This window comes from Oncorhynchus clarkii, chromosome 24 (genome assembly GCF_045791955.1).
Source record: "Oncorhynchus clarkii lewisi isolate Uvic-CL-2024 chromosome 24, UVic_Ocla_1.0, whole genome shotgun sequence".
Taxonomy (NCBI): Eukaryota; Metazoa; Chordata; class Actinopteri; order Salmoniformes; family Salmonidae; genus Oncorhynchus; species Oncorhynchus clarkii.
Genome location: NC_092170.1, coordinates 21,693,869 through 21,720,021, shown reverse-complemented (window position 1 = coordinate 21,720,021; position 26,153 = coordinate 21,693,869). Strand labels below are relative to the sequence as shown.

The 26,153-nt window shown below is 43.4% G+C and overlaps 1 protein-coding gene across 2 annotated transcripts in view; it reads right to left on the bottom strand.

Moving 5' to 3' along the window:
* Positions 1-292: 292 nt before the first annotated feature.
* LOC139382468 (roundabout homolog 2-like) overlaps positions 293-26,153 on the bottom strand; it is a 60,941-nt gene continuing 35,080 nt past the window's right edge. The window contains exons 6-26 of one of the 2 annotated variants that reach the window (XM_071126533.1): positions 25,738-25,865; positions 23,813-23,937; positions 22,516-22,687; positions 22,083-22,288; positions 20,505-20,586; positions 20,071-20,245; positions 8,470-8,636; positions 8,097-8,218; positions 7,746-7,962; positions 7,339-7,457; positions 6,484-6,667; positions 6,012-6,230; positions 5,641-5,683; positions 5,241-5,383; positions 4,666-5,016; positions 4,323-4,461; positions 3,036-3,430; positions 2,544-2,660; positions 1,977-2,156; positions 1,525-1,664; positions 293-973 (exon numbers count right to left, since the gene is read on the bottom strand). In XM_071126533.1, coding sequence (XP_070982634.1) covers positions 962-973; positions 1,525-1,664; positions 1,977-2,156; positions 2,544-2,660; positions 3,036-3,430; positions 4,323-4,461; positions 4,666-5,016; positions 5,241-5,383; positions 5,641-5,683; positions 6,012-6,230; positions 6,484-6,667; positions 7,339-7,457; positions 7,746-7,962; positions 8,097-8,218; positions 8,470-8,636; positions 20,071-20,245; positions 20,505-20,586; positions 22,083-22,288; positions 22,516-22,687; positions 23,813-23,937; positions 25,738-25,865 — 3,436 coding nt within the window. In that variant the 3' untranslated portion in view covers positions 293-961. The remainder of the gene's footprint in view (positions 974-1,524; positions 1,665-1,976; positions 2,157-2,543; positions 2,661-3,035; positions 3,431-4,322; positions 4,462-4,665; positions 5,017-5,240; positions 5,384-5,640; positions 5,684-6,011; positions 6,231-6,483; positions 6,668-7,338; positions 7,458-7,745; positions 7,963-8,096; positions 8,219-8,469; positions 8,637-20,070; positions 20,246-20,504; positions 20,587-22,082; positions 22,289-22,515; positions 22,688-23,812; positions 23,938-25,737; positions 25,866-26,153) is intronic. The other variant, XM_071126534.1, reaches the window with a different exon arrangement.

Genomic DNA, 26,153 nt, shown 5'->3' with positions numbered 1-26,153 from the left:
TGCCTGATCCAGTTCTCTACTGTAGTTTTGTGTTGTCCCCCTCACCACCTTACTGTTAACTACTTTCTACTGTCTGGTAGAAAACTCAATCTGAAATCTGTCTGGGTTTAGCAGTTAACTATTACATAAAAGTCAGTGCACAGTGGCACAATACAAAGAACCCAGGGAAAAGGGTACTTTTTTCTTGGAAATGTGAATCAATATAGCAGGTTTTTAGGATAGGATTACCTACACTAGATCGATTCCAGGAAACAGTCTAGAGAAACATGTCTTTAGAGTAACAAATGTTTTATTGGTATTTTTTAACAAATCATTCCACTGATGACAGAACATAACAATTGGTGTTTAACAAGGGTATAGGTTCACACATTTTCAGCATCACAACCTAAAATGACAAGGCTATTTCATCTGCTGTTGAAAAGATCGATATGCCGGTTTAGAAGAAGCAGGAGGTTGACTCCACAATGACAGCGCGCGCGCGAGAGAAAGAGAAACTGTCAACACACTCACAGAACCTCACAGACGCCCAACTATCAGGTCTTGTTAACAGAGTTTCTGCCTCATATCCTTTCATTACACAAACATCACCATGGTAAACAATAAACTTAAGGTACATTCAAACATCCGATGTATAATATCTATAGTCATTTTAAGACTTTCTTTCCCTTTTCTTAAAATACAATATATTATCTTTATCCCAGGTCATGTTTAAAAAAAGTTGCAAAGATGTTTATATACAGAGGCAGGACATCAAATCACATACAAATTATGAATAAATAAAAAACGAAAATATGAACTAATATTGAAAAAGCCGGTGGCAAGCCTAAATGCTTCCACTTTTGTCTTCAGCTCTTCTTTGACACCATGGCAACAGGCTGGATTTCAGCAAAAATGGAAGCAGCAAAAGAACCTTTTAAAAAACACATGGCGGAGAACTTCACATCACATAATCTGCTTCCAGCTACATGAGGTTCTGAAAGTAAACAAACAAACACACAACACAATCATCCCATGGGACTGGTGCCAAAAACAAATCCTGACACTGTAATTTAGCCAAGGTTTAGTCACACAAATATGAGTTGTGCATTTATGTTGAGCTCTCATAAATCTACTGACCACCCATATTTGCCGACATCTATGCCATTGTCAAAACATTAGTTTGACATGTCCATAATCTACCCCGTGCAACATAAAATAGATGGAAACACTGCAGTCTTGATTTGGAATTAATATTGTTTGTATTAAACATGTTGGATAAACCATACCAGATTCGTAGAGAAATTAAAGCAGCGGAGAGCCAGGTGTGTCTTGGGCCACTGGGTCTCTTGTCTCTCTGTGCCACACCAATCAACACTTATGAAGACCCAAACTTGTCTTGGATTATCACCAAATCCTTGCCTTACATTAACCCACTACAGTACTAGACTTTAGGAGGACAACAACACTGATAACAACTATAGGACTAAGATCATGTCTCTACTGAGCCAGACCAGGTAGTCCTGCTGTCCTTCATACTGGACTCACCTCGTCCCTCCTCCGGACAGCTCCAGGCCCTCTCTGTCCTGTTGAAGCCCGCGAGGACGCCCCTCCACCAAGGGAACCATAGTCTGACATCTGGCCCCGGGGCAAAAAGCTGGATGGGCAGTACGGGATTACACCCTCATCTGCAGATGACAATATGCAATCACTCAAAAGTGCAGCTGGAATTATATGGGTCAGATTCTAAGTGCTGAACCAGACTAGACCTTCCACCATCTCTGTCCACCTGAGTAGAGGGGATTGCTGCTAGATATGTGTGCTTAAACCAATGCATTATTTTAAGTCCACAGAGGATTTGTATGCGTATGAATGTAGACGGAGCATTACTAAACCTCAATCACAATATGTGTCTGTGGTTGTGGCTTTTATAATACTGTACTGTATGTGTATTTGCATATTTGTATTCATTTGCATTAATTAGATGGTTTGATGCATACCCTGTGAGCCCCACATGGCAGGCCCCCTCTTATGGGTTGAGGAGTAGTCTTCTCTCCTCTGCAGAGCCGGCGAGTTGTCCGCCGACGGTGTCCGGCTGCAGCCCAGCACATCAGCCAGGAGCTGCAGGGGGTCGTCTGCTGCAGGGGGTGGGGCCGGCGGAGGGGGCAGGTCTGCACAGACTGATTGACAACTCATGATAAAAAAAACTGCCTTCATTTGACCTAACAGGTTGCCTCTTTTAAGAACTGCAGTCTATCTATTCACAGTTGGATGTACACTATAGGACTTTAACCATACGTACTGGATAAGACCATCTGTTAAATTACCAAAATGAAAATACACTGTACTGTAAGGATGTGGCTTGAATCCCAAGGCGGGAATGTTACTCATGTGCATTTAAATACCAAGAAGTTAGAGCCAGTAAGAGACATTTCGAAGTTCTTGCAAATAATAAGCTGGGATAACTTGTTATTCCAAAAGCTGTGTGTGTTGTCTTGTATAAAAGCCTCTCCAAAGAGAAGATATGAAGATAACATAAATGTAGCCCACTGTCCAATATGTCTTACCTGCTTGGTCATGCAGCTCTCGTCGGTGCTGGCCCTCCCTGAGGACTTTCTTCTTGCTCCTGGTTCTGTGCCCCTGAGTAGCGTGGGCGGACTCAGCCAGGAAAGGAGGAGATTGTCCTGACAGAAAAGAACAGTGATGTCATCATCAAGTAGACATTCAGAGGGAAGCGCCATCTTCATATGCAAATACTTGGTGTTAATGTAACATGACAACATTGAATAATTCAGGATAAGTATGCATTTATGGATTAGCCTGGTAGCAGATCTGTGTGGGCTTTAGCCAACTCCTCTTGTCCAGTTCATTATCATGCCAAACACAGACTGTATGCATGGCATGCATGACAAAGGACGTGGCTAAGGCACATACAGTTCTGTGACCAGGCTGGTCATTTTCAAGAGGCTAGCTACACATATAAATAATTATCCTATGCATTAGAACTATGAGAGGGGAACAGGTTTGTAAAGACAGGGGGACAGGTGTGTACAACTAACCTCCTCCGCCACTCCTCTCTGAAATATAGCTCTCCCCCATGGAGGTGTCTCCCCATTGGTTGGTGTGGTATGGCCCGCTGACATCATATGGCCCGCTGGCATCATCCTTATTGGCAAACAGGTTGTGGTTGGAATGGGAGACCTGAGAACTGGGCCCGTAGCAGGCCAGCAGGTCAAAGTGCTGCAGCGGGGGGCTGTCGTTGGGGTTGAGGGGGTGTGTCTCCTCCTGAGGGGAGGGGGGAAGTATGGCTGTGGACCGCAGGCTGGAGGTGGAGCCCTGGGTCAGCTCCTCTCTTCTGGAGGAGGGCAGGCTGGGTAACTCATCCCTGGAGCCTTCCATCAGGTAGGTCCTGGCTGGCAGCGGGGGACACCAGTCCTCCTCATCCTCATCTGAGCTAATGTGAGCAGGAGGAAGAGGAGAAAAGACCCCTGGTTTAACAACTAAGAGGACCTGACACATTCAGTGAAAAACATTGTCAGTAAGACCCCAGTATAAATCAAGGGGTCTATCTTACACAATACTTGTACATCAAGAAAAGTCTTCGAGGCACATTAACAGCCATATCCAGAGACAGTAACAGTAGTTGACAGAGTTACATTTTAAAAGAGGAACCAGCAGCATTGGGTTACAAAACACAAGAGTGACTTCAAATGATTTATGTTGCCGTGACAACGTCAGAGGACATCAGAGCAGATTTAATAGAGGACATGTTATTGAAACAGGAAAGTGCTAATCCACACTGTCAGACGGTGGCTAATGTCATTACAAAAGACGATGTACAGTCAGAGCAGCTAGGTCCCCCCAGTTATGGCCACAATCTCATCTGTCACAGTCAGTTAGAGGACACTCTACACTCCCCCTGATGCAGCCATAATAAGAGTCTCTCCTGAGCCTCCAGACAAGAATGTTTTTAACTCCAACTTTAACCATAGTAAACATCATTAGAGTTTACAATTTGGTTAGAATCGGAGGACAGGTTCTGGCCCTAACGTCACGAACTCTTGCTACATAGTTCAGGTGAACTATCAGGTCAAATAGAGTGCAAGCCATACATTCAAACTAAACACAGCCCTCAAATGAGGGTGTCAGAGAATAGATAAAAAGGAAACATCAGGAAAAATCACAATGAGTTATGGAGAAAAGGTTCAATATGTAACAACTTCAGCACTCCTGGCTTTCTTTCCCTCAACTGACATTTCCCTCCATACACCGTTAGTTCCCTCATCTGTACTTAACAAGCTATCCCATGGTAGGGTGTCTGCAGGGGATATGGCGCTAGGTGTTACCTGTTCCTCCCCTCATCCCTGTCTCTCTTAGTGTAACCCCGTTCTTTATTAGCAGGCAGTGGTAGAGATAGCACATCCTCCCAGTTGAGTGGTGCAGGCTTGGATGGAGGACACGTGGACCTCTGCTTCACCAGCTTGGCTACAGTAGAGAGACAGCAGACAACCCACACACTTATTTAAATCAAGCTGAAGAGAACATTAGAAATTAGCTCTGTTAAACATATGTATGTACAGCATACAAACACCCACATCAACTATGTAACAGAGTTAGCTATATCCTCACTAACGAACATTCCATGAGCCCTTAACTACAGTACATGAGAAGTGTAATAGCTGCCTGTACCATTGCTTGTCCTGGCGTACTGCAGCTTGGCGTACTCTCTAGACTGGACGGTCAACTGGTCCAGGTCCTGCTCCAGACCGAAGAGGCCCGAGTTGGAGAGGACGGGGGTAATGGCATAGGGGTCAGGGCCCTGGGAGTAGGGGGTGTTGGAGCCCTGGGTGTAGGGGGTGTTGGAGCCCTGGGTGTAGGGGGTGTTGGAGCCCTGGGTGTAGGGGGTGTTGGAGTATTTGTTGTAGTATGCTAAACCCTGCAGGTCCTCAGCAGCAGCTGTATTGATGGTGCTGTAGATGGGACTCTCTGTGGACACTGAGCTGTACTTCTCAGACTGGCTCAGGTAATTGGAGATGCCAACTGCGGGACAGAAATAGAAAGTAAATAAAAAATGTTAAGTGGAACCCATTTCCTTGAATGAACCACTTCATCTTCCCTCTGCAATTTCCTGGCCAATCACAAAAGCTCAAATAGGTTCCATCATTTGAGCAACAATGGGGGCTTATTACTATTAATGTTGCCTCTGTTCAAACTACTGCATTTTATCCCACCCTAAGTTGCAAGAAGTGACTGTGGGCTCTCACCATTGTAGTATCTGTCTGTAGAGTCCAGTTTGCCAGAGCAACAGTTGACTGAGTCTTTTCCATTGTGGGCAAGGCCAGGGGCTGGCCAGGAGTCTGCTAGCCATGGGTAGTTCCCCATGTTGGAGTCCAGCATCCCTGGTCTACTGTAGGCAGATGGAGATAACTAAAAGGTCAGATATTACTGTAAGTCTATGCTGTTTGTAAAAAAAGAGTCCACTCATTCCTTTACTTAGATTTGTGTGTGTTGGGTATATGTTAGATATTACTACACTGTCGGAGTTAGAAACACAAGCATTTCGCTACACTCGCAATAACATCTGCTAAACACTTGTATGTTACCAATAAAATTTGATTTGATTCTTGTTTACATTGAAAATCTGAGTAAAACCAAGATCTCTACCTTCCGTTGCTGAGACCAGATCCTTCACTGTGAGCAAATCCAACTGCAGGAAAAACAACAAAAGCAATTGTTGCAATTAAAAACACATCTTACTCAAAGCAGTGGAGGCTGCTGAGGGGAATGGCATCAAACACATTGCAGCCATGCTGCTGAGTTTAACCTAGATACACTAAAAGGCATAGATCACAGCAACACTAGGATTCTGAACCCACAGATTACAACAAGTCACATTTTAAGACACTCAGATACCCAGACTTGGCAAACGTGATGGTGACAGGATTGGAACAGATTAGTGGTGTAATGCTAATGGTATTGTTTGTATGCTATGTGAATACAATGTTGGGGTTGAGGTTAAGGATGTTACAGTATACCTGCAGGTGTGTAGGCAAATGAGGTGGTGTAGTGTCCCAGCTCTTTCCTCCTGCGGTGGCGACAGTATAGCCAACCACTGAACCCCATGAGCACCAGCCATGAGGCCACACCCAACCCAGCGATGAACGCTGGTTGGCTGACCACTCCCGTGATTTGCTCTGATAGACTGAGGCTGCTGTCTTTCTGCAGAGGGTCTGAAGGCATGTCCAGTGACAGGGCTGAATGATAGAGAGTCCAGGTTATCAGTCTGGCAAATTCATTTCCAATATGGCTTCCTGAATAAACAGACAACTAACTTACCCCATTGGTTTCTAGCAAGTAGTGTTGATATACTGTATACCAGTAACAAACAATTCAAAAACCTCAAGCCTCGTCTTTAGTAATCAGGACCAGGGTATTAATTGGCTATTAATGTTGGCTATTAATGTTGCATCTAAGGAAGGGTCTCTTCTAGTGGTAAAGCTGACTCACTGAGGACCAGGTCTATAGGTGGGCTATGTTCACCCACTCCCAAGTTGGTGACTGCAGCCACCATCACACTGTACTGGAGGTCTGGCAGCAGCCCAGTCAGTAGGATGGACAACCCCGCTCCATCAACTGTCCTGTTGATATGGCTCTCTGTCTTCAACTCAGTGTCACTCCCCAGGCACCAGACCTGGCAGACAGAGAAACAAGCTTGATACTGAGTGGTGGAGAGACAGAAACTCTGGAGGAACAGAAATGGGACAGAAACTCTGGAGGGACAGAAATGGGACAGAAACTCCAGAGGGACAGAAACGACAGACAACATTTAATAACACTAGAAGCATCAAGTCGATCATGTTGCCAAGAGGACAACTGAACCAGAAGTGGAGATATTTTGTTGCTAGCCGGCACGACATGGTAATACGATAGGCTTTAAAACGCCTTCCCAGAAAAGTCTGAGAAAAAAATGTTTATTTTTGTTGACTGCAAAGCAAACCAAGAGCAGATCCAATCGAAAAGATGAGGACAAGTGATTTAAATCTGAGGACTAAATTAATTAAATTGTGTTTTTGCATCCTACAGAAGTGTTGCTGTTAACTGATACTAAGCAATGTTTAATTAAAACCACTAGCACAGCATTTCTGTTCAGCACAGCATGTTTTTGGCAACAAGGATAAAACCGACTGCTTAAAATCAGCACATTGATGATTCAAACAAATAATACATTTTCTCTTTCCCACGACCAGCTATAGTGACTAATTAACTGCCCACTTTTCACTAAATTAACATCAGACAGTAGTCTAGAGTAGCACTTTCCTCCAACCAGGTACAGCTTCAACATTCTCCACTCTGTAATCTTACTTTGTACTCCAGGACTGTACCACTCTGAACATCAGCGGGGGGAGGTTCCCAGGAGACACTGATGCTAGAGCTGTTGCTGAGCTGGACCACCGACACAGCCTGCGGGGGAGCACTTAACACTGGAAGGATGTGAACATGGATAACTGTCGGTTAATGAGAGCCAGGAAATCAAAGAGACTTTGGTCAATAAAATACATTTTCCTATACGCATGTGCTGTAGTGTCCTACAGTAATACATCACAGCATTGAGTCATTTTAGAAGCAAACAAATCTTTATAAATTCTAAGGGAAAGTCTGAGGAAAATTGATTCTTACTGCCCTTGCAGCAACAATAACATGTAGTGAACTGCTGTATGCCTACGGACTTCACAAAGAAGGAACATCCTGCATCCCACTGCGTGTCTTACCCTCCTCAGGGGTGCGTAGCTGCACCAGGGGGCTGTCTAGTCCCTGCAGCTCGTTGAAGTAGGGGCGGACCTTCACCTCGTACTCTGTGTCCGTGTGCAGGTCTGATAGGACAGTGGTGAGCTCAGGCCCCACTTTCACATTCTGGACTAACCAGGCGCTGCCAGTGGAGCGGTACAGCAGCCTGAATCCCTGCACGTACTGAGACTGACGTGACACCTGACCAATGACAGAACACAGGGGGAGGGACATAGAGGTGGTTAATTATATATTTCCCAAGATATTATAAAGTATGGAGCACAGTACAAAGTTGCATATTGTTTCTCCAGGTTATGACACTCAGTTTTACTCACAGTCCAGGAGACCTGGGCACTGCTGGGTGATAGGACCACAGGCTTCTGCAGGTAGAGAGACACCTCCCCTAGTTCTCTCTGCACCTGTCTGCGGTCTACCCCCTGCTCTGTTGGACTCCCATCTACAACACCACAAGAGAACTGCACTCAGAACAGCCTGACGTCATACCACACTGCACTGAGAACAGCCTGATTTCATACCACACTGCACTGAGAAAAGCTTGATGTCATACCACACTGTACTGAAAACATCCTAATGTCATAACACACTGCACTCAGAACAGCCTAACAGCACAGGACACTTTACTATGAAAAAGTCCAAGTGATTGAGTGATTATACACATATTATATGCTGTTCTGTGTCCATACTGACCCTGTGTCCTGATGGGTTCAGAGATTGGGCTGGGGTCACTCAGACCGTAGGAGTTCACTGCTCGGACGATGAACAGGTAGACAGTGTTTGGGTACAGGCCGATGACGGTGTGCTTCTCCTGTTTCACGTGGTCAGCTACCGTCTGCCACACACTGCCAACGGATTGGCTGGAAAATAACAATCAATTACAGGTTGAATTCTGGGAGGATTGTCTGGCCTTGTCCTTATCCTGATATGATAAATAACGCAACAATGAGTGTGGTTTGACAATTTGGGTCCTCTAGCATTGATGAATGTTGGGTAAATTAATGCTATTATCGTCTCAGTCCAGTGAGGACCTATAGTACATATTACCTAGTCTATGGTATGATTTGTCCAGTCAATTACCCAGTGAGTGATAACCAACCAGTCAAAACGCGTTAGCATTGAGCCGGGAACCGACTGAGTGTGCTCGCAAACTCCCTTAAAAGACCTTCACTTGAAAAACAAGAAAAAGCGTCAATAGTACTGTTTGACCATTTTTAGATGCCGTAGTCAGTAAACACTTCCTCAAAATACTCTGAATTAATCTAAAATAACTCCCGAAATCTGTCATTAATTTTGACGTTTTTGCGGAGGATTTCTTAGTTGCGTAATTTACTACTAAGATGTTTGTTGTAGTCTTTCTCAATTAAAAAATGTGCATGAAAGCGAGTCGTCTCTGGTTGAATGACAAAAAAATAAGAATCCCTACTGTTGACCAATCACTGAAGAAGGGATGAAAACTTCGGCTCCGAAGAAAAAAAATGTGTGCCCGAACAGGCGAAAAAACCTTTCTGAAGTACAAAACGAACAAAAACACATCACAAAATGTTGTCATAATATATGCACATATTCCTCCAAACTGTTTTGTCTGGAAAGCATGTGGACGCCTTAAGGAAGCAGCGCTCGAACTCTGACCTGCTCCTTAAAACTTCTTAGGGCTGCAATCCCATTAACATACATGTATCTTATACCATTTTAAAGGTAATCTTGTTGTTAAACCCACCACAGTGTCCAATTTTTCAAATAGGCTTTACAGCGAAGCACCACAAACGATTATGTTAGGTCACCACCAACTCACAGAAAAACACAGCCATTTTTCCAACCAAAGAGAGGAGTCATGAAACAGAAATATAGATCAAATTAATCACTAACCTTTGATGATCTTCATCAGATGACACTCATAGGACTTCATGTTACACAATACATGTATGTTTTGTTTGATAAAGTTCATATTTATATAAAAAAATCTCAGTATACATTGGCGCGTTACGTTCACTAGTTCCAAAAACATCCGGTGATATTGCAGAGAGCCACATCATTTTACAGAAATACTCATTATAAATGTCGAACATACAATTGTTAGACATGGAAATATAGATATACCTCTCCTTAACCTTTTTGGGATAGGGGGCAGCATTTTCACTTTTGGATGAATAGCGTGCCCAGAGTGAACTGCCTCATACTCTGTCCCAGATGCTAATATATGCATATTATTAGTAGTATTGGATAGAAAACACTCTGAAGTTTCTAAAACTGTTTGAATGATGTCTGTGAGTATAACAGAACTCATATGGCAGGCGATAATCTGAGAAAAATCCAACCAGGAAGTGGGACATGAGATTTGTAGTTTTTCAAAGCTTGGCCTACCGAATAGACATTGAGATATGGATGAGGTTGCACTTCCTTACAGCTTCCACTAGATGTTGTTACGGATACAGGTATTCCGTGTGTGTATCCTGTGTGTGTGTGTGTGTGTGTGTGTGTGTGTGTGTGTGTGTGTATTTATTTTCTCTCCTTCTCCCCTCCTCACAGGTGGCAATCATCATTCCCCAATCAGTCATCAATCAGTCGCTAATCAGAAGACACACCTCCTCCTGTTTCCATTACCCAATCACATCCCTTTTCCCTTGGTTTAAAAACCCATTCAGTTGTTTCCTCTGAAGCTCAATCTCTCTGTCAATCTTGCTGTCATACAATCTCTCGGTAGATCTCTTGTTTGTTTTAGCACCTCCAGATCACTTTGTCCCCACCTGTGAGTATTGTTTGTTTTATGGTGTTTGATGGTGGAAAAAGGGGGAATCAAGACAAGTTGCCCATGGGCATACACTACCCATAGGACTACTTTGTCTAAGAACACTAGGTTCTGGGCGGACCACCCACTGTATTTTTGGTTAGTTAGTTAGCTGTATAGTAGTAGGCTAGTCTAGTTTAGGGGTGTTTTTGGATATTTGTTTCTTTCCTTGGGTCCAACTCAGCCCCTTTTCCTGCCCCCCCTTTACCGTGTGTTTTCAAATAAACCCTGAGTGTTTGACGGTAATTAAGTTGTCTGTGGTTTTTCGTTCGCACTTTTACTTTGTCACAATTATAATTTGCATGAGTTGTTACGGGTCTCGTTACCATCCCCCCTAGATTGCCGGGCCAAAAAGGGATTCGTAACATAAGTGGGGGCTCGTTCGGGATATGTCATAATTGACACCCATGCCGCTCGTGTTAGTGGTTTGGTTCAGTGTTGAGCGTCATAGCTGATGTGGCATTAGTGTTTGCTATTTGTTGGCTCTTGTGTAGTAGTTCAAGATGGCTACTTTTGATTTGAGATCCTTTTTGGATAACCCTTCGTGGGAGGTTTTTGAGTTGATTTACAGACCTTGGCTGACCATTATTCTATATCGATTCCGCAGGATGTAGTTAAGGCGGAGGTTAAACAGCTAGTGTTAAATGTTTTGTTGGAAGAGCAGGTGCTTGTGATACCGCTGCCTGAGCCTACTACCCCTGTAGGGGATGTTGCTGCTCCTCTAAGCCCAGTGGTGTCTGAGAACGAGGGCGAGGCTAAAGCTCCAGCCACATTGCCCTGTTTTGATCCACTCTCCCCACTGTCAACCGGTGATGCCAGGAGGGATGTCCGTTCAATACAGTTCCAACTGGAGGCGGAAGAGAGAGCCCAAATTAGGCGGGAGACTCTCCAGTTGGACATGTGTAAAATTGAGGCAGAAAAAGAAAGAGACCAGCGGCATTTGGAGATGTGTAAACTTGAAAAAGAACGAGAACAGCAGAAGTTAGATTTGGAGATGTGTAAACTTGAAAAGAACGAGAACAGCGGCAGTTAGATTTGGAAATGTGTAAAATTGAGGCAGAAAAAGAAAGAGACCAGTGGCAGATGGAGTTCAAAATGCGCCAGATGGAACTGGAGGCAGAGACAGCGAGGCTAGCCTCCGTTCCAGCTGTGACTATTAGTGAGTCGTCCTCACCAGCTGGAGCTTCCAACACGTTCGACATTAGTAGGCAGATTGCCTTAGTACCTTTGATCAGAGAGTCGGAGGTTGACTCCTATTTTTGTGTATTTGAGCGTATAGCCAGCCGTAGCATTGAAATGGCCTGAAGAGGTATGGTGCCTATTACTTCAGTGTAAATTAACTGGTAAAGGCCAATAGGTTTTGTCAGCACTACCTCTGGAAGACAGTTTGAATTATGAAGTGGTCAAAGCTACTTTTATTCGTGCCTATGAGCTTGTGCCTGAGGCATCCCGACAGAGATTTAGGTCTCATAAGAAGTCTTCTAGTAAGACTTATGTGGAATTTGCTAGAGACAAGGGAAATCTGTTTGATAAATGGCATGCTGCTAGTAAGGTAACTGATTTCAACTCTCTCCGGGAGTTAACCTGTTGAGTCTATGGGGGCGCTATTTCATTATTGGATAAAAAAACGTGCCCGTTTTAAGCGCAATATTTTGTCACGAAAAGATGCTCGACTATGCATATAATTGACAGCTTTGGAAAGAAAACAGTCTAACGTTTCCAAAACTGCAAAGATATTATCTGTGAGTGCCACAGAACTCATGCTACAGGCGAAACCAAGATGAAACTTCAAACAGGAAATGAGCAGAATTTCTGAAGCTCTGTTTTCCAAAGACTCCTTATATGGCTGTGAATGCACCAGGAACGAGCCTGCGTTTTCTGTCGTTTCTTCAAGATGTCTGCAGCATTGTGACGTATTTGTAGGTATATCATTGGAAGATTGGCCATAAGAGACTACATTTTCCAGGGGTCCGCCCGGTGTCCTTTGTCTAAATTGGTGCGTAATCTTCAGTTGCGGGCATTTTCTCCTGGGATTCAGGACAGAAAGCACACTTCCACGAACGATATATCATCGAAGAGATATGTGAAAAACACCTTGAGGATTGGTTCTAAACAACGTTTGCCATGTTTCAGTCGATATTATGGAGGTAATTTGGAAAAAAGTTTGCCGTTTTGATGACTGGATTTTCGTTTTTTTTTGGTAGCCAAACGTGACGAACCAAACGGAGCGATTTCTCCTAAACAAATAATCTTTCAGGAAAAACTGAACATTTGCTATCTAACAGAGTCTCCTCTTCTGAAGTTCTTCAAAGGTAAATGATTTTATTTTAATGCTTTTCTGGTTTTTGTGAAAATGTTGCCTGTTGAATGCTAACACTAATGCTAATGCTAAATGCTACGCTAGCTAGCTACTGTTACACAAATTATTGTTTTCCTATGGTTGAGAAGCATATTTAGAAAATCTGAGATGACAGTGTTGTTAACAAAAGGCTAAGCTTGAGAGCTAGCATATTTATTTCATTTCATTTGCGATTTTCATGAATAGTTAACGTTGCGTTATGGTAATGAGCTTGAGGCTGTATTCACGATCCCGGATCCGGGATGGCTAAGTGCAACTGGTTTAATCTGGTTGGAAGAGTTTAAAAACTGCTTACCCGAAAGCATTGTAGTTTACCTAAACGAACAGAAAGTATCCTCCCTGTCAGAAGCGTCTGTGTTGGCAGACGAGTTTGTGTTGACGCACAAGAGTGTGTTTTCGGCTCATACTGAGAGTAGAGCCACTGACTTGCCTACTTTTAGCCCTAGTCGGCCAGCAGTATATCAATCACGCCAGAAAAATGAGTGTCCCTGTTTCTATTAACATAAGGTGGGATATATGATTAATGATTGCTTCCTGCTTAAACGCAAACAAGGGATGCCTATTCGTGCCAAGCCGCCAACAGGTGTTGGTATAATTCGTACGGTTGTGAGGTCTGAAACGAAACAGGTGCCTCAGGGTAACTGTAGTTTGAAAGTCCCAGTCCCCGACCGCAGTTATGAACCGTTCATTTGAGGGGTTTGTGTCCATAACGAATGACGACGCGTCTCAGAGTCCAGTTAAAATCCTTAGAGATACTGGAGTGGCGCAGTCGTTTATATTGTCTGATGTGTTGCCCTTATCTGACGATGCATACTGTGGTTCGTGTGTTAGTTCAGGGTATTGAAATGGGTTTTGTCCCAGTGCCATTGCACTTTGCGAAAGTAAACTGAGTTAATCAGTGGAATATTCAGAGTGGGGGTACGTCCTATGTTGCCAGTAAAAGGTGTGACCTTTATAATGAGTAACGATATTTCCGGAGGAAAGGTAGTACCCATATTGGAAGTAATGGATAAAAGTGACCACTCTCTCTCCAATGAGCTGGCACAGAGTTATCCACATGTGTTCCCCGCTTGTGCTGTCACTCGTGCTCAGGCACGACAAGTGGGGGACGTGATAGATTTGTCGAACACTGTGCTGTTCAAAGAGGTTGATCAAGAGGATATGCTGTGTGCTACCTCTGGGAAGCTGATCACCTCTGACAAACAGCCCAGGGAAGAATCGAAGTATGTTGAACTTATTGCTGATGCAATACAGTTACCAGTCACTCGTGAGCAGCTGATTGCTAACCAAAAGGTTGACAACAAGCTTGCTCAATGTTTTTATAGTGTTGTATCATTGGATGAGGTAAAGAAGAAGAACGTGGCTTACTTCCTTGATGGTAATCTCCTCATGCGTAAATGGACATCCCATGTTGACGCGGGTGGAGATTGGAATGCTGTTTACAAAATAGTGATTCCTACAGCCTTTCGACAAAATGTGTTATCCCTTGCTCATGATCACCAGTGGTCTGGTCATTTAGGAATCACCAAGACTTATGATCGGATCCTTCAACATTTCTTTTGGCCAGGTTTAAAACAAAATGTGGCTCAGTTCTATCAGACATGCCTCACGTCAGATAACAGGAAAACCAAATCAGGTTCCTCTTTGTCCAATACCTGTCATAGGTGAACCATTCGAACATGTGGTGGTTGATTGTGTTGGACCGTTACCGAAGACAAAATCGGGTAACCAGTTTTTGTTAAACGGTCATGTGTATGGCTACAAGATACCCCGAGGCCAATCCTCTGAGAAGGATTACAGCTCCGCTAGTGAGTAAAGCCTTAATTAAATTCTTCACGACATTCGGGTTACCTAAGGTGGTACAAAGTGATCAAGGTACTAATTTCCTATCAAAGCTCTTCAAACAGGTGTTAAAATCCTTGTCAATTACGCACCGGGTGGCAAGTGCATATCACCCAGAGTCTCAGGGTGCGCTTGAAAGATGGCATCAGACACTGAAGTCTATGCTACGTAAATATTGTTTGGCATCTGAGAAAGATTGGGATGAGGGTTTTCCTCTAGTTTTGTTTGCTGCTCGTGAAACTGTACAGGAGTCCCTAGGGTTCAGCCCGGCTGAACTAGAGTTTGGTCACACAGTGAGAAGACCAATGAAAGACCAATGAAAGTCAAGAGTTGTGTACAGGAGATGATGTGTTGGACTACGTTAGTCACTTTCGTGAGCGCCTACACCAAGCCTGTGCTCTCGCAAAGGAAGCTCTGTCTTCCTCACAAAGGAGTTTGAAAAGACACTATGATAAACAGGCTGTTTCTCATCCACTACAGCCAGGTGACCAAGTACTGGTGTTATTGCCTGTCTCCTCTGCTTCTACTGCTATGATAGTGGACTGTCATACTGATGATGTTGATGGATTGGAGCTGCGCAATACTCAGCAGCAGTGCGTTAGATTGCCCAACTCAGAAATGCTGCTGTCTATCCAATCAGGTCTGGTTCATTTAACGGACGGACAGGCCGACGATATTGTGAGGCTACTACACAGTTTTCCATGTCTCTTTAATGACGTTCCTACTCGCACAAACGTGTTGGAACATGACATCAATGTTGGAAATGCTGCCCCTATCAAGCAACACCCATATCGTATCAATGCTTCTAAGAGGAAGAAATGAGGGATGAAGTGAGATATTTGTTGGAGAATGACCTGGCTATGCCAAGTTCCAGCCCTTGGAGTTCTCCTTGCATTCTGGTTCCTAAACCTGATGGTACGTCCAGGTTATGTACAGATTATCGAAAGGTAAATTCTGTCACAATGCCAGATTCGTACCCTTTACCCAGACTGGACGACTGTATCGACACTATTGGTGCTGCTAATTATGTAACTAAGTTGGACCTCTTAAAAGGTTACTGGCAGGTTCGTTAACCTCACGGGCTTCTGAGATTTCTGCCTTTGTGACCCCAGACAACTTCCTACAGTACTCAGTCATGGCTTTTGGGATGCGGAATGCACCAGCCACTTTCCAACGACAGGTTAACTCTGTATTAGCTGGTGTTCCCAATTGTAGTGCATATCTTGATGATCTAGTGATTTATTCGTCTGAGTGGTCAGATCATGTTGACTCTCTAAGGGTAGTATGTGAACATTTGGCAGCTGCTTCTCTAACCCTGAACTTGGCAAAGTGCGAGTTTGGGAAGGCTACTGCTCAGTCTGGCAAGATCATTTATTGTAAGATAGCTTTTGATACTGTGAAAGCACTCTTATGCAATACCCATGTACTTGCTGCTCCGGATTTTGAACAACCGTTAACTTGAGGTAGATGCTAGTTCCAGAGGTGCTGGTGCTGTTCTACTGCAGTAGGACAAGAGTGGAGTGGATCATCCCATTTGTTATTTTTCACAAAAGTTTAACAAATGTCAGGCAAACTATGCAACTATTGAACAAGAGGCTCTTGCTTTGTTGTTATGTCTGCAATACTTTGAGGTGTATATTGGTTCCAGTGCCCTACCAGTAATCGTATATACTGACCATAACCCGTTAGTGTTTCTCCACCGGATGTACAACCACAACCAGCGCCTTATGCTTTGGGCGCTGATTGTACAAAATTATAATTTGGAGATCCGCCACAAAAAGGGTTGTGAAAATGTGTTGGCAGATGCTTTGTCTCGTGTGTAAATATGATGATTTTTGGTATGTGTTGTAAATATTGTGGTCGCAATCCCCATGGGTTGCTCTTAAGGGTGGGGGTGTTACGGATACAGCTATTCTGTGTGTGTATCCTGTGTGTGTATATTTATTTTCTCTCCTTCTCCCCTCCTCACAGGTGGAAATCATCATTCCCCAATCAGTCGCTAATCAGAAGACACACATCCTCCTGTTTCCATTACCCAATCACATCCCCTTTCCCTTGGTTTAAAAACCCATTCAGTTGTTTCCTCTGAAGCTCAATCTCACTGTCATACAATCTCTCGGTAGTTCTCGTTTGTTTTAGCACCTCCAGATCACTTTGTCCCCACCTGTGAGTATTGTTTGTGTTATGGTGTTTGATGGTGGAAAAAGAGGGAACCAAGACAAGTTGCCCATGGGCATACACTACCCGTGGGACTACTTTGTCTAAGAACACTAGGTAGAACTGGGCGGACCCCACCACTGTATTTTTGGTTAGTTAGTTAGCTGTATAGTAGTAGGCTAGTCTAGCTTAGGGGTGTTTTTGGATATTTGTTTCTTTCCTTGGGTCCAGCTCAGCCCCTTTTCCTGCTCCCCCTTTACAGTGTGAGAGTGTTTGACGGTAATTAAGTTGCCTGTGGTTTTTCATTCGCACTTTTACTTTGTCACTATTATAATTTGCATGAGTTATGTTACGGGTCTCGTTACCATCCCCCCTAGACTGCCGGGCCAAAAAGGGATTCGTAACAGATGTCAACCGTCTTTTGAAACTTGAATGAGGATTCTACTATAAAGGAGGGGCTCATGAGACCTCTGAGTCAATGGTCTGGCAGAGAGCCTTGGTCTCATGACGAGCGCTCCCGACAGAGTTACCTCGTGTTCCAGTGCTTTTTCTGAAGACAAAGGAATTCTCCGGTTGGAACATTATTGATGCTTTATGTTAACATCCGAACGATTGATTCTATACATGTTTCTAAAGGAGTGTAACTTTTCGAGTTTTTGTCTGGATGAAATGCATGAAGATGGACATAAATTTGGACATAAATGATGGAACTTTATGGAACAAATCTGTCATTTGTCGAACTGGGATTCCTGGGAGTTCCTTTTGATGAAGATCAAAGGTAAGTGAATATTTATGGTGTTGCTTCTAACTTTGTTTTTTCCAAAATGGTGCCTTTCCCAGATTATGCTTTTTCCGTTAAGTTTCTTTGAAACCTGACACAGCGGTTGCATTAAGGAGAAGTCTATCTTTAATTCTGTGAATAACACTAGTATCTTTTATCAATGTTTATTATGAGTATTTCTGCAAAATCACTGGATGTTTTGGAATCAAAATATTACTGCACATAACGCGCCAATGTAAACTGAGATTTTTTCTCATAAATATGCACATTATCGAACAAAACATACATGTATTGTGTAATATGATGTCCTATGAGTGTCATTTGATGAAGATCAAAGATTAGTGATTCACTTAATCTATTTTTCTTCTTTTTGTAACTCCTATCTTTGGCTGGAAAAATTGCTTTTTGTTCAACTTGGCGGTGATCTAACAATCATATGTTGTGCTTTAGCTGTAAAGCATTTTTGAAAATCGGACACGATGGCTAGATTAACAAGATGTTTATCTTTCATTTGCTGTATTGGACTTGTTAATGTGTGAAAGTTACATGTTTAAAAAAAATAAAAAATAAAAATTTTTATTTATTTTGCGCGCTGCCTTTTCAGCGGAATGTTGTCGAGTAGAAAGGTTAATGCAACCGCTGTGTCAGATTTCAAAAAAACTTTACGGAGAAAGTAAACCATGCAATAACGGCGCTAAGAAAATGTAAAAAAATTATCCACCATGGAGTCATCAGAAATCACATTATAAATATTCCCTTACCTTTGACCTTCATCAGAATGCACTCCCAGGAATCCTAGTTCCACAAATGTTTGATTTCTTTGATAATGTCCATTATTTATGTCCAAGTAGATACTTTTGTTAGGGCGTTTAGTACACAAATCGAAACGCTCATGCAGGTCCAGCCGAACGTCGGACGAACTTCAAAAAGTTAAATTACAGGTCGTAGAAATATTTCAAACTAAGTACAGAATCAATCTTTAGGATGTTTTTATCAAATCTTCAATAACGTTCCAACCTGAGAATTCCATTGTCTGTAGAAAAGCCATGGAACGCAGGTCGCTATCATGTGAAATGCGCGTGACCAGGCCCTGGCTCTCTGCCCGACAACCGACTCAAAGAGCTCCCATCTGGCCCCACATCACAGTAGAAGCCTCATTCAAGTTTCTAAAGACACTTGCCATCTAGTGGAAGCCTTAGGAAGTGCAACAACCAATATCCCACTGTGTCTTCAATAGGAGATGGGTTGAAAATCGACCAACCTCAGATTTCCCACTTCCTGTTTGGATTTCTTCTCAGGTTTTTGCCTGCCATATTAGTTCTGTTATACTCATAGACATCATTCAAACAGTTTTTAGAAACTTCAGTGTTTTCTATCCAATAATAATATGCCTATATTAGCAACTGGGACTGAGGAGCAGGCTGTTTACTCTGGGCACCTTTCATCCAAGCTACTCAATACTGCCCCTGCAGCCATAAGAAGTTAACTACAGTAGGTGTCAGATAAGGGGCAGGTAAGGAGCGGCAGGCGTTGGACTAGTAACCGAAAGTTTGCAAGATTGAACCCCCGAGCTGACAAGGTAAATAAAACTGTAGTTCTGCAGTTAACCCACTGTTCCTGTCATTGAATATAAGAATTTGTTCATAGTTAAATAAAGGTAAAAATAAGACCTGAGTAACAATCTGCCCTCTGCTATCCTCCAACAATCCCTCTTCTTCCATTAAGCCCTGTTCTCTAGCCCTAGGAGGGTTAGTGGAGGAATAATAGGAGACGTCCCCATCCAGCAGCTAGCTCTATTTAAAGACTGTGCTCTGTTAGCTACTTTCCTCAAACTTCATCTAACAGCTACCCATGGGAATGTCTTGTCTCAAACTGTGCTGTCAGTCTCAGTGCCAGGCAGCTTATTGGCCTGTATGTGTGTCTGGCTCTGCCTGCCCAGAGCCTCTGCCCTCTCTGCCTCTGTGATAAGAGCTCTCTGGCTAGTCTCTCCTTCCATAGCCCCAGGTCAGTGCCGTCCAGGACCACAGGGAAAATTATGTTTTTTTCTTCATGCAACTGATTCTATGTTCTCTGCTCCAGAATGCTTTATGATTTGATTTCATCTGGCATGGCTCGTTTTCCTTTCACGTCATTATTTCCTGCCACTGTTGCACATGTATGTTAAACCAAATGGAGAATCCCTGTATGTGAATACAAATCAAGGACACAACTGATATAGCAACAGACCTAGAAAGACCCCAGTACCCAGCATTGAAATAGAAATCCCCTATTTATATATTACCCTGCAGAGCCATGTATTAAGAGAGGTTGGACAATGCGGTTTCTAAATATGTCTCTGGTACCCAGTCTTTGCATGTCATACCGTACCTGAAGGCCTCGATGATGTAGGAGGTGACAGCGGCCCCACCTTCGTGGGGGTTGGACTGCCAGGTGAGGGTGACTGTATTCCTGGTCACATCCGTCACCACAGGCTTCTGGGGCGGCCCTGGCAGCTGGATGGACTCTGACACTCGGGGAACTGATGACCCAGGGGCTCCGTCCTCTGGGACACAAACAGGGATACGCCATTAGATAACATGAGACAGTGGTGGTGTGTGATAATGGTAACTTGGTGTACCAGGATATAGTCTGAGTTTGACTGTTTATTTTTCAATTCTATTTATCTACACATAGTAGTGATGAATACTGTAGCTAAAGCAGGAAAGTAGGTTTCCATAAAGTATAATGTACATTTACTGTATCATTTGAAACCAATGGGGTTTGTATGGTTTTGTGAGGCACCAAGGTGAGTGTGTGTTTACCTCTTATGGTGAGTGTCCCGCTCCAGCTCGACTCGCCCGTGGCGCTGGACACCACACAAGTGTACATTCCCGAATCCTTATCCTAGCAACAGAAATTTGCATTTTAGCTCCCTTTCACGAGGAGAGGGGACCCAAAACATTGGAACCACAGTGCTTTAGATACTTTCTGTGTTTGTTAATCCGAGTGGAGCAAATCTCAGCGGATCTCCTCTTTTTACGTATTAATTGCTTCCTTGTTCACTGCTCTGCCGCCGTCCTGAGACTCACTTTTAGAAGTGTAAAGTTAAAATATTTTATGAAATGCCACTTTGCCACAAAGCAGACATCACTCAGCCACAGTAGTAGAAGGAGTCATATGTGCTGAACACTCCTGAGAGAACAGCAGTCAAAATGTGATTCATCTCCCCATGTGCATGGTCAACCTCACAGGTGTCTAACTCATTCCACGGAGGGCCGATTGTCTACCGGTTTTCGCTCCTCCCTTGTACTTGATTAATGAATGAAGCTCACTTATTAGTAAGTCACTCCACTTACCTGACTGTCTAGGTCTGAATTGAAAGGAAAAAACAAAAACCAGCTGACACTAGGCCCTCCATGGAATGAGTTTGACACCCCTGGTCTACCTGCTCTCCCTTTCCACAGTACTGTATTATATACATTATATATACACATTATATATATATGCAGTGAACAAAGAAGCAATATGTTCTCCACTGTCCTAATGGTGTTACTAACACTGGGCTGGCAGAGTGCCAGTCTACTGTAACCAACAAATTCATGTTAGATCATTCACCACAGCATCGACCTCTGGTTTATGGATTGGTAGTATGTGGACAGATGAACTCTTTGTGAGTTTAACCACTGCTGAAATATTGAAGACAAAGAGGGGGCATCGCTAGGCTAAATATTTTTAGCCCCTCTTTCTCCCGCTACATCTCGTCCTCTCCATTCCCCTCCCTCCCTCTCTCTCTCCATGCCAAGCTAATGCATCTCTTCTGTTCCATTGAGCGCAGTGACATGGCAGATTTCCCCTGCCTCAATGATGCATTGGACCTTGTGTTAATGCTCCAAGTTTGCTGAGCACCACTGCTGAGAGAGAGAGAGAGAGAGTTGTGCCAGAGATGTAATTAAAGGCTTTGAAATCGTTAATCATGCGTGACCATAGTCAATTAGCACAAACCAGGCTGCTCTCCCCGCTCCGCACGCTCACCTCCAGGTGAGGCCACAGCACAAAAGGGCCATGGACTGCTCTTTCATCAAAGCAGAACACATTTACATTTACAAACAAGCCCCTTCATTAACATTACAATTACACACTGCATAGGCAGGTAATCGCGCCAGAGAGGTCGGTTTGAAATTCAGTTTCACCTTGATTTCAGAGTGGTACAGAGTGGCACTTATAATGGAGGAGAACATAAAAACATTTGTTGGTTGCCCTCTGGTTTTGGAAAAAGTACAAATGTAACAATGATGGATGGCAGGCATTTCTGTACAGCCGTGCGATACTAATTTATTAATGAGGATCAAAAGACAACCAGATCACAGCCATATTTTTATTCCATGACATCATACACATACCTCAACATTAGTGATCTGCAGTGTCCCGTTCTCCATCAGGGTCATGCGGGGGTCATCCCCCACAATCCTCTCCCCGTCCTTTTCCCACATGATCCTTAGTGAGGGTCCACCAATCGCATGACACTGCAACTGGGCAATGGACCCCAGACCCAACGTCTGATTGGCTGGGCCTTGACGGATGATTGGTGGAACACGGTCTGAAGGACCTATGGGTGAGAGGGAAGAACAGACAGGATATTATGTCAGTGGGTCCTGTCACACACACTAATGTCCACTTTATTTGACAGTGTTTATGTAGAGCTGTCGAAGGCTATCTTCCCATTCATATACAGGTATGTGTGTTGTAATATCAATATATTTTTGCTGGGCTCTTCTCCCAGTACCATATGCCCTTCCTCATCCCAAAGTAACCCCCTCCATCCCTCAAACTCACCCCCTTCCACCTCCAGCAGGGCTTTGGTCAGGACACTTCCTGCTACACTGATGGCCTGGCAGATATAATACCCAGAATCCTCCAGGTGCACGTCGGTGATGGACAGCTCACCACTCATGGAAACAGAGTAGCGACCGGACTGGGAGAGGGGCTGGCCAGGAAACAACAGCATCTACACACACACACACACACACACACACACACACACACACAGAGAAAAACTTGCATCTTAGCTAGTGATGAATCAGAGAGATGGTGTATCCAGTCATTATATGGCCATCACTTTTCCAACACAATACAGAATAGCAGGAGAACTACAGACTTTTGGTTTGGTCTGTTGGCTTGATGTGAGCTGACAGATGCTTTACACACGGCCAGAGTGATGAGAGGGGGAGATGGGCATGAAGGGGGAAGGGACAGCCTTCCATTTCATTCCTCTAAGAGGCTTAGACTGAGTGAGAGGACCAGGGCTATAAGGTCACAAGATAATCCCAAAAGTACAGCAAACCGCTTCACAAACAGGGGACCAGGCACATCAACTATCAAATAGACTGGAACACATTTAAACTTATTCAGAGAACCTCATACCAACTTCCCTGCCTGGCGGATCTGAGGGTTAACTCCTCTATGTTCTCTACTAGAACCATCTAGACTAAGTGATCTTGATTGTTCCCCCGCTGTTATCAGAATGTTATCATTAGGTATTTATAGTAAGTAATAATGATAGAAGGTTTTAAACAGTGTTTCTGTGCCTATTTCCCAAGGAGGCAGCTCCTCTCATCTACCCTTCCTCCCCCTCTCTTCATCTGTCTGCAGGTAACAGTGACTTCCTCGCCAACGCATTTCCTGTGATTCCTTCCAACACCTATTGGTTGTCGCCTCTCACAGCCAAATACAAACGAGCTCCCTCCCTCATTTCACCTCGGCCAACGTCTCTTTAAGAGCACGGGCAATCAAAAAAAATGTGTGAAAAGCATTGTTAAATCGAACAATTCCCCGGCTTGTTTCAAGCTGAGAGAAATCAAATGAGTCCCCACCAAACAAACATGGTGAGAAAACTATTTGTATGCTGCTGATCAAAATAAGGCTAAAACAAATCAAAACCCTACTTAAATGTGACATAACATCATTACTTTGTTGATCAGTTTAAAGTGCCATTTATCTATGACAACGTATGTTGTAGTTTCTACAGTACATAGTTGGAATTTTATTAGTCATTTTTAAAAATGTTTTATTTAGGAAGTAGTCTTTCTTGACCACTCACTTCCTGTTTGTCAGGAAGTGCCATCATTTTTACCTGGCTTCCTTCTTTCTTCCAGAAGATGGCAGGTGAGGGGTTTCCTCTGGTGCCACAGCGGAAGGTGACACTGCACCCCTGAGCGGAGATCTGGTCCTGGGGTTTAATGGTGATCTGTGGGGGTACTGGAGAGTAGAGCAGAGACACTCGGTTAGAAGATTCAGATTTTAGGCTTTAAATTATAGCGTTTAAATTCACAGTTTTCTCCTGCCTCCCCTGCATAATCAATACCTACTATGTAATTCCAGAACAGTATTTATTCAACATTTAGCATATAGAACTACCCTTTTTACTCCATGATTTGACTGCTGTCTTTAACTCTCTTAACTCTCTTTAACCCTCTGCCAGTTGATATGGTTTCCCTTTCTGATTAATCTGCCTTCTCATTTTCACATTATCGAGTGAAGACATTGATGCCTATCTTTTATTCTGAGACGTGTCATCATCTAATTCCAATCTTAAACTATTGTGATGGTATTTGTGGGTTTACTTTGGAGTGATATCAGTGGAAATGAACTGGCAGTCAGGTTGTGTTGTGGCCACAGCTTGCTTCTGATCCCACCACATCCTGTCTTCCTATAGACTTCGACTGCACAATGACAGCATTGACTCCAATTCCATAGATTCTGAGCTCTCCTGCTGTTTGCTCTCCTCAGCAGGCTTCTTCCCTGTCTTCATACACACAACACACACACACGGGATCAGGCTAAATCCTCAAGGGAACTGAGTCATCTGTGTCGTGCCTTGATTTTCACTCTGAGGGAGAACACAGCAGATCTTCCCACATCAGAGATGGAGCACGCACACACAGCCACAGAGAGAGACTGACTTCACTACACTAACATCACTAACCAGCCAGCAGGGGGGATGTAACTATGACAGGGAACCGTGTAGAGAAACCATGTTACTAAACAGTAATGTGGTTTATGTTCACTTCAAATAGAGTCATGATCAGAGTGAACATGTATTGGCAGTTCTGTTACCTTTTAATATTTAGATTTTTTTTTTTTACAATATAAATGAATAGTGGTATTTTTCCATTGGAATAATTTCGCATTCAGCAATCATGGGTTTCTGTGGTAACAAACGAAGTGAATGTCTGAACTTTGTGACCTCATATCTCAACACACTTCTTTAATAAGAGTACAGCAGATGTGTTTGTTTGATACCAATCCTTAATCTGGTACACATTAAGTCACTGTGTCAGAGTACAGGCTTACTTACTGCACTGCCTGAGTGCTGCAACAGGCCAGTAGACTAGAATCCTGACCATGCAGTAAGTCATGTTTACAGGCTCTTTTAAACCATTAGGTGCTGATGATACTGAATGCATTAAATATTATAACCCCTCTAGCTTTTAAAATGTATTTGAAAAAATCTACAAACAAAGTCAGAATGGTGTGGGGGAAATACAACGGAATGAGATGGCTGACTACAGTAAAATGAAAACATGACATCTACTACATAGTCAATGAAACACAGAGCAGAAGGAATGGAAGGCATTGTTTGAAGAGGTAGGGTTTAGATTTCATCAGGACTGACAAAAGCAATGGAGGATGAAGTCAACCCTGCTGCCCACTCAGCCAACACACACACACACACTTCTTATTAATAGTGGTCCTGCTTTTTGGCAGTGTGTTAAAGTACACCATCTCCCAAACAGCTGTCAGAGGGAGTAATCCATACGGTTTAGCATAAGCTTCTGTCAGTGGAGTTGAAGAGAAGAAAGCCCACCACAAATACATTGATATGCCAACACGTATTCCAACACACACGGATGGATGGGCAGAGCTTTGACAACTCTAAATGACCACTGTCAAATGAAGTGGACATAACAGTGTGTGACCGTACTGTACAGTATGAGAAGGGTGAGAACACATATCAGTGTGTGTGATTGAGTGATAGAGAGAATCTTTGTTTCTTACCATGGACCTCTAGCGTGGCTGAAGCCTCTGTCTTGCCCACGCTGTTCTCAGACATACAGGTGTAAGTTCCCCCGTCCTCCCCTCTCACCCTAGTCAGACGTAGGCTGTTGTCACTGTGGATCTCAAACCTGGAACAGAGACACACAGAGTATTTTCACAAATCTAACCATCGAGACAAAGACCAGGCCCATGTCAGAATACCCATACTTCCATTCCAAATAGTATGAATTTTAAATATGCGAAAATAGAACGTTTTATAGTATGTGAAATTTCGAGACTCAAGTAAGCTTTAGAATGCCAGGACGTTATACTCATTTTGGGTTTTCATCTAGTAGAATTCAATGCACACATTTAAAGAAGAGAATCGTCATTCCAGACTCACGTGTGATAATCAGTAAATAATGAGATAAGGAACA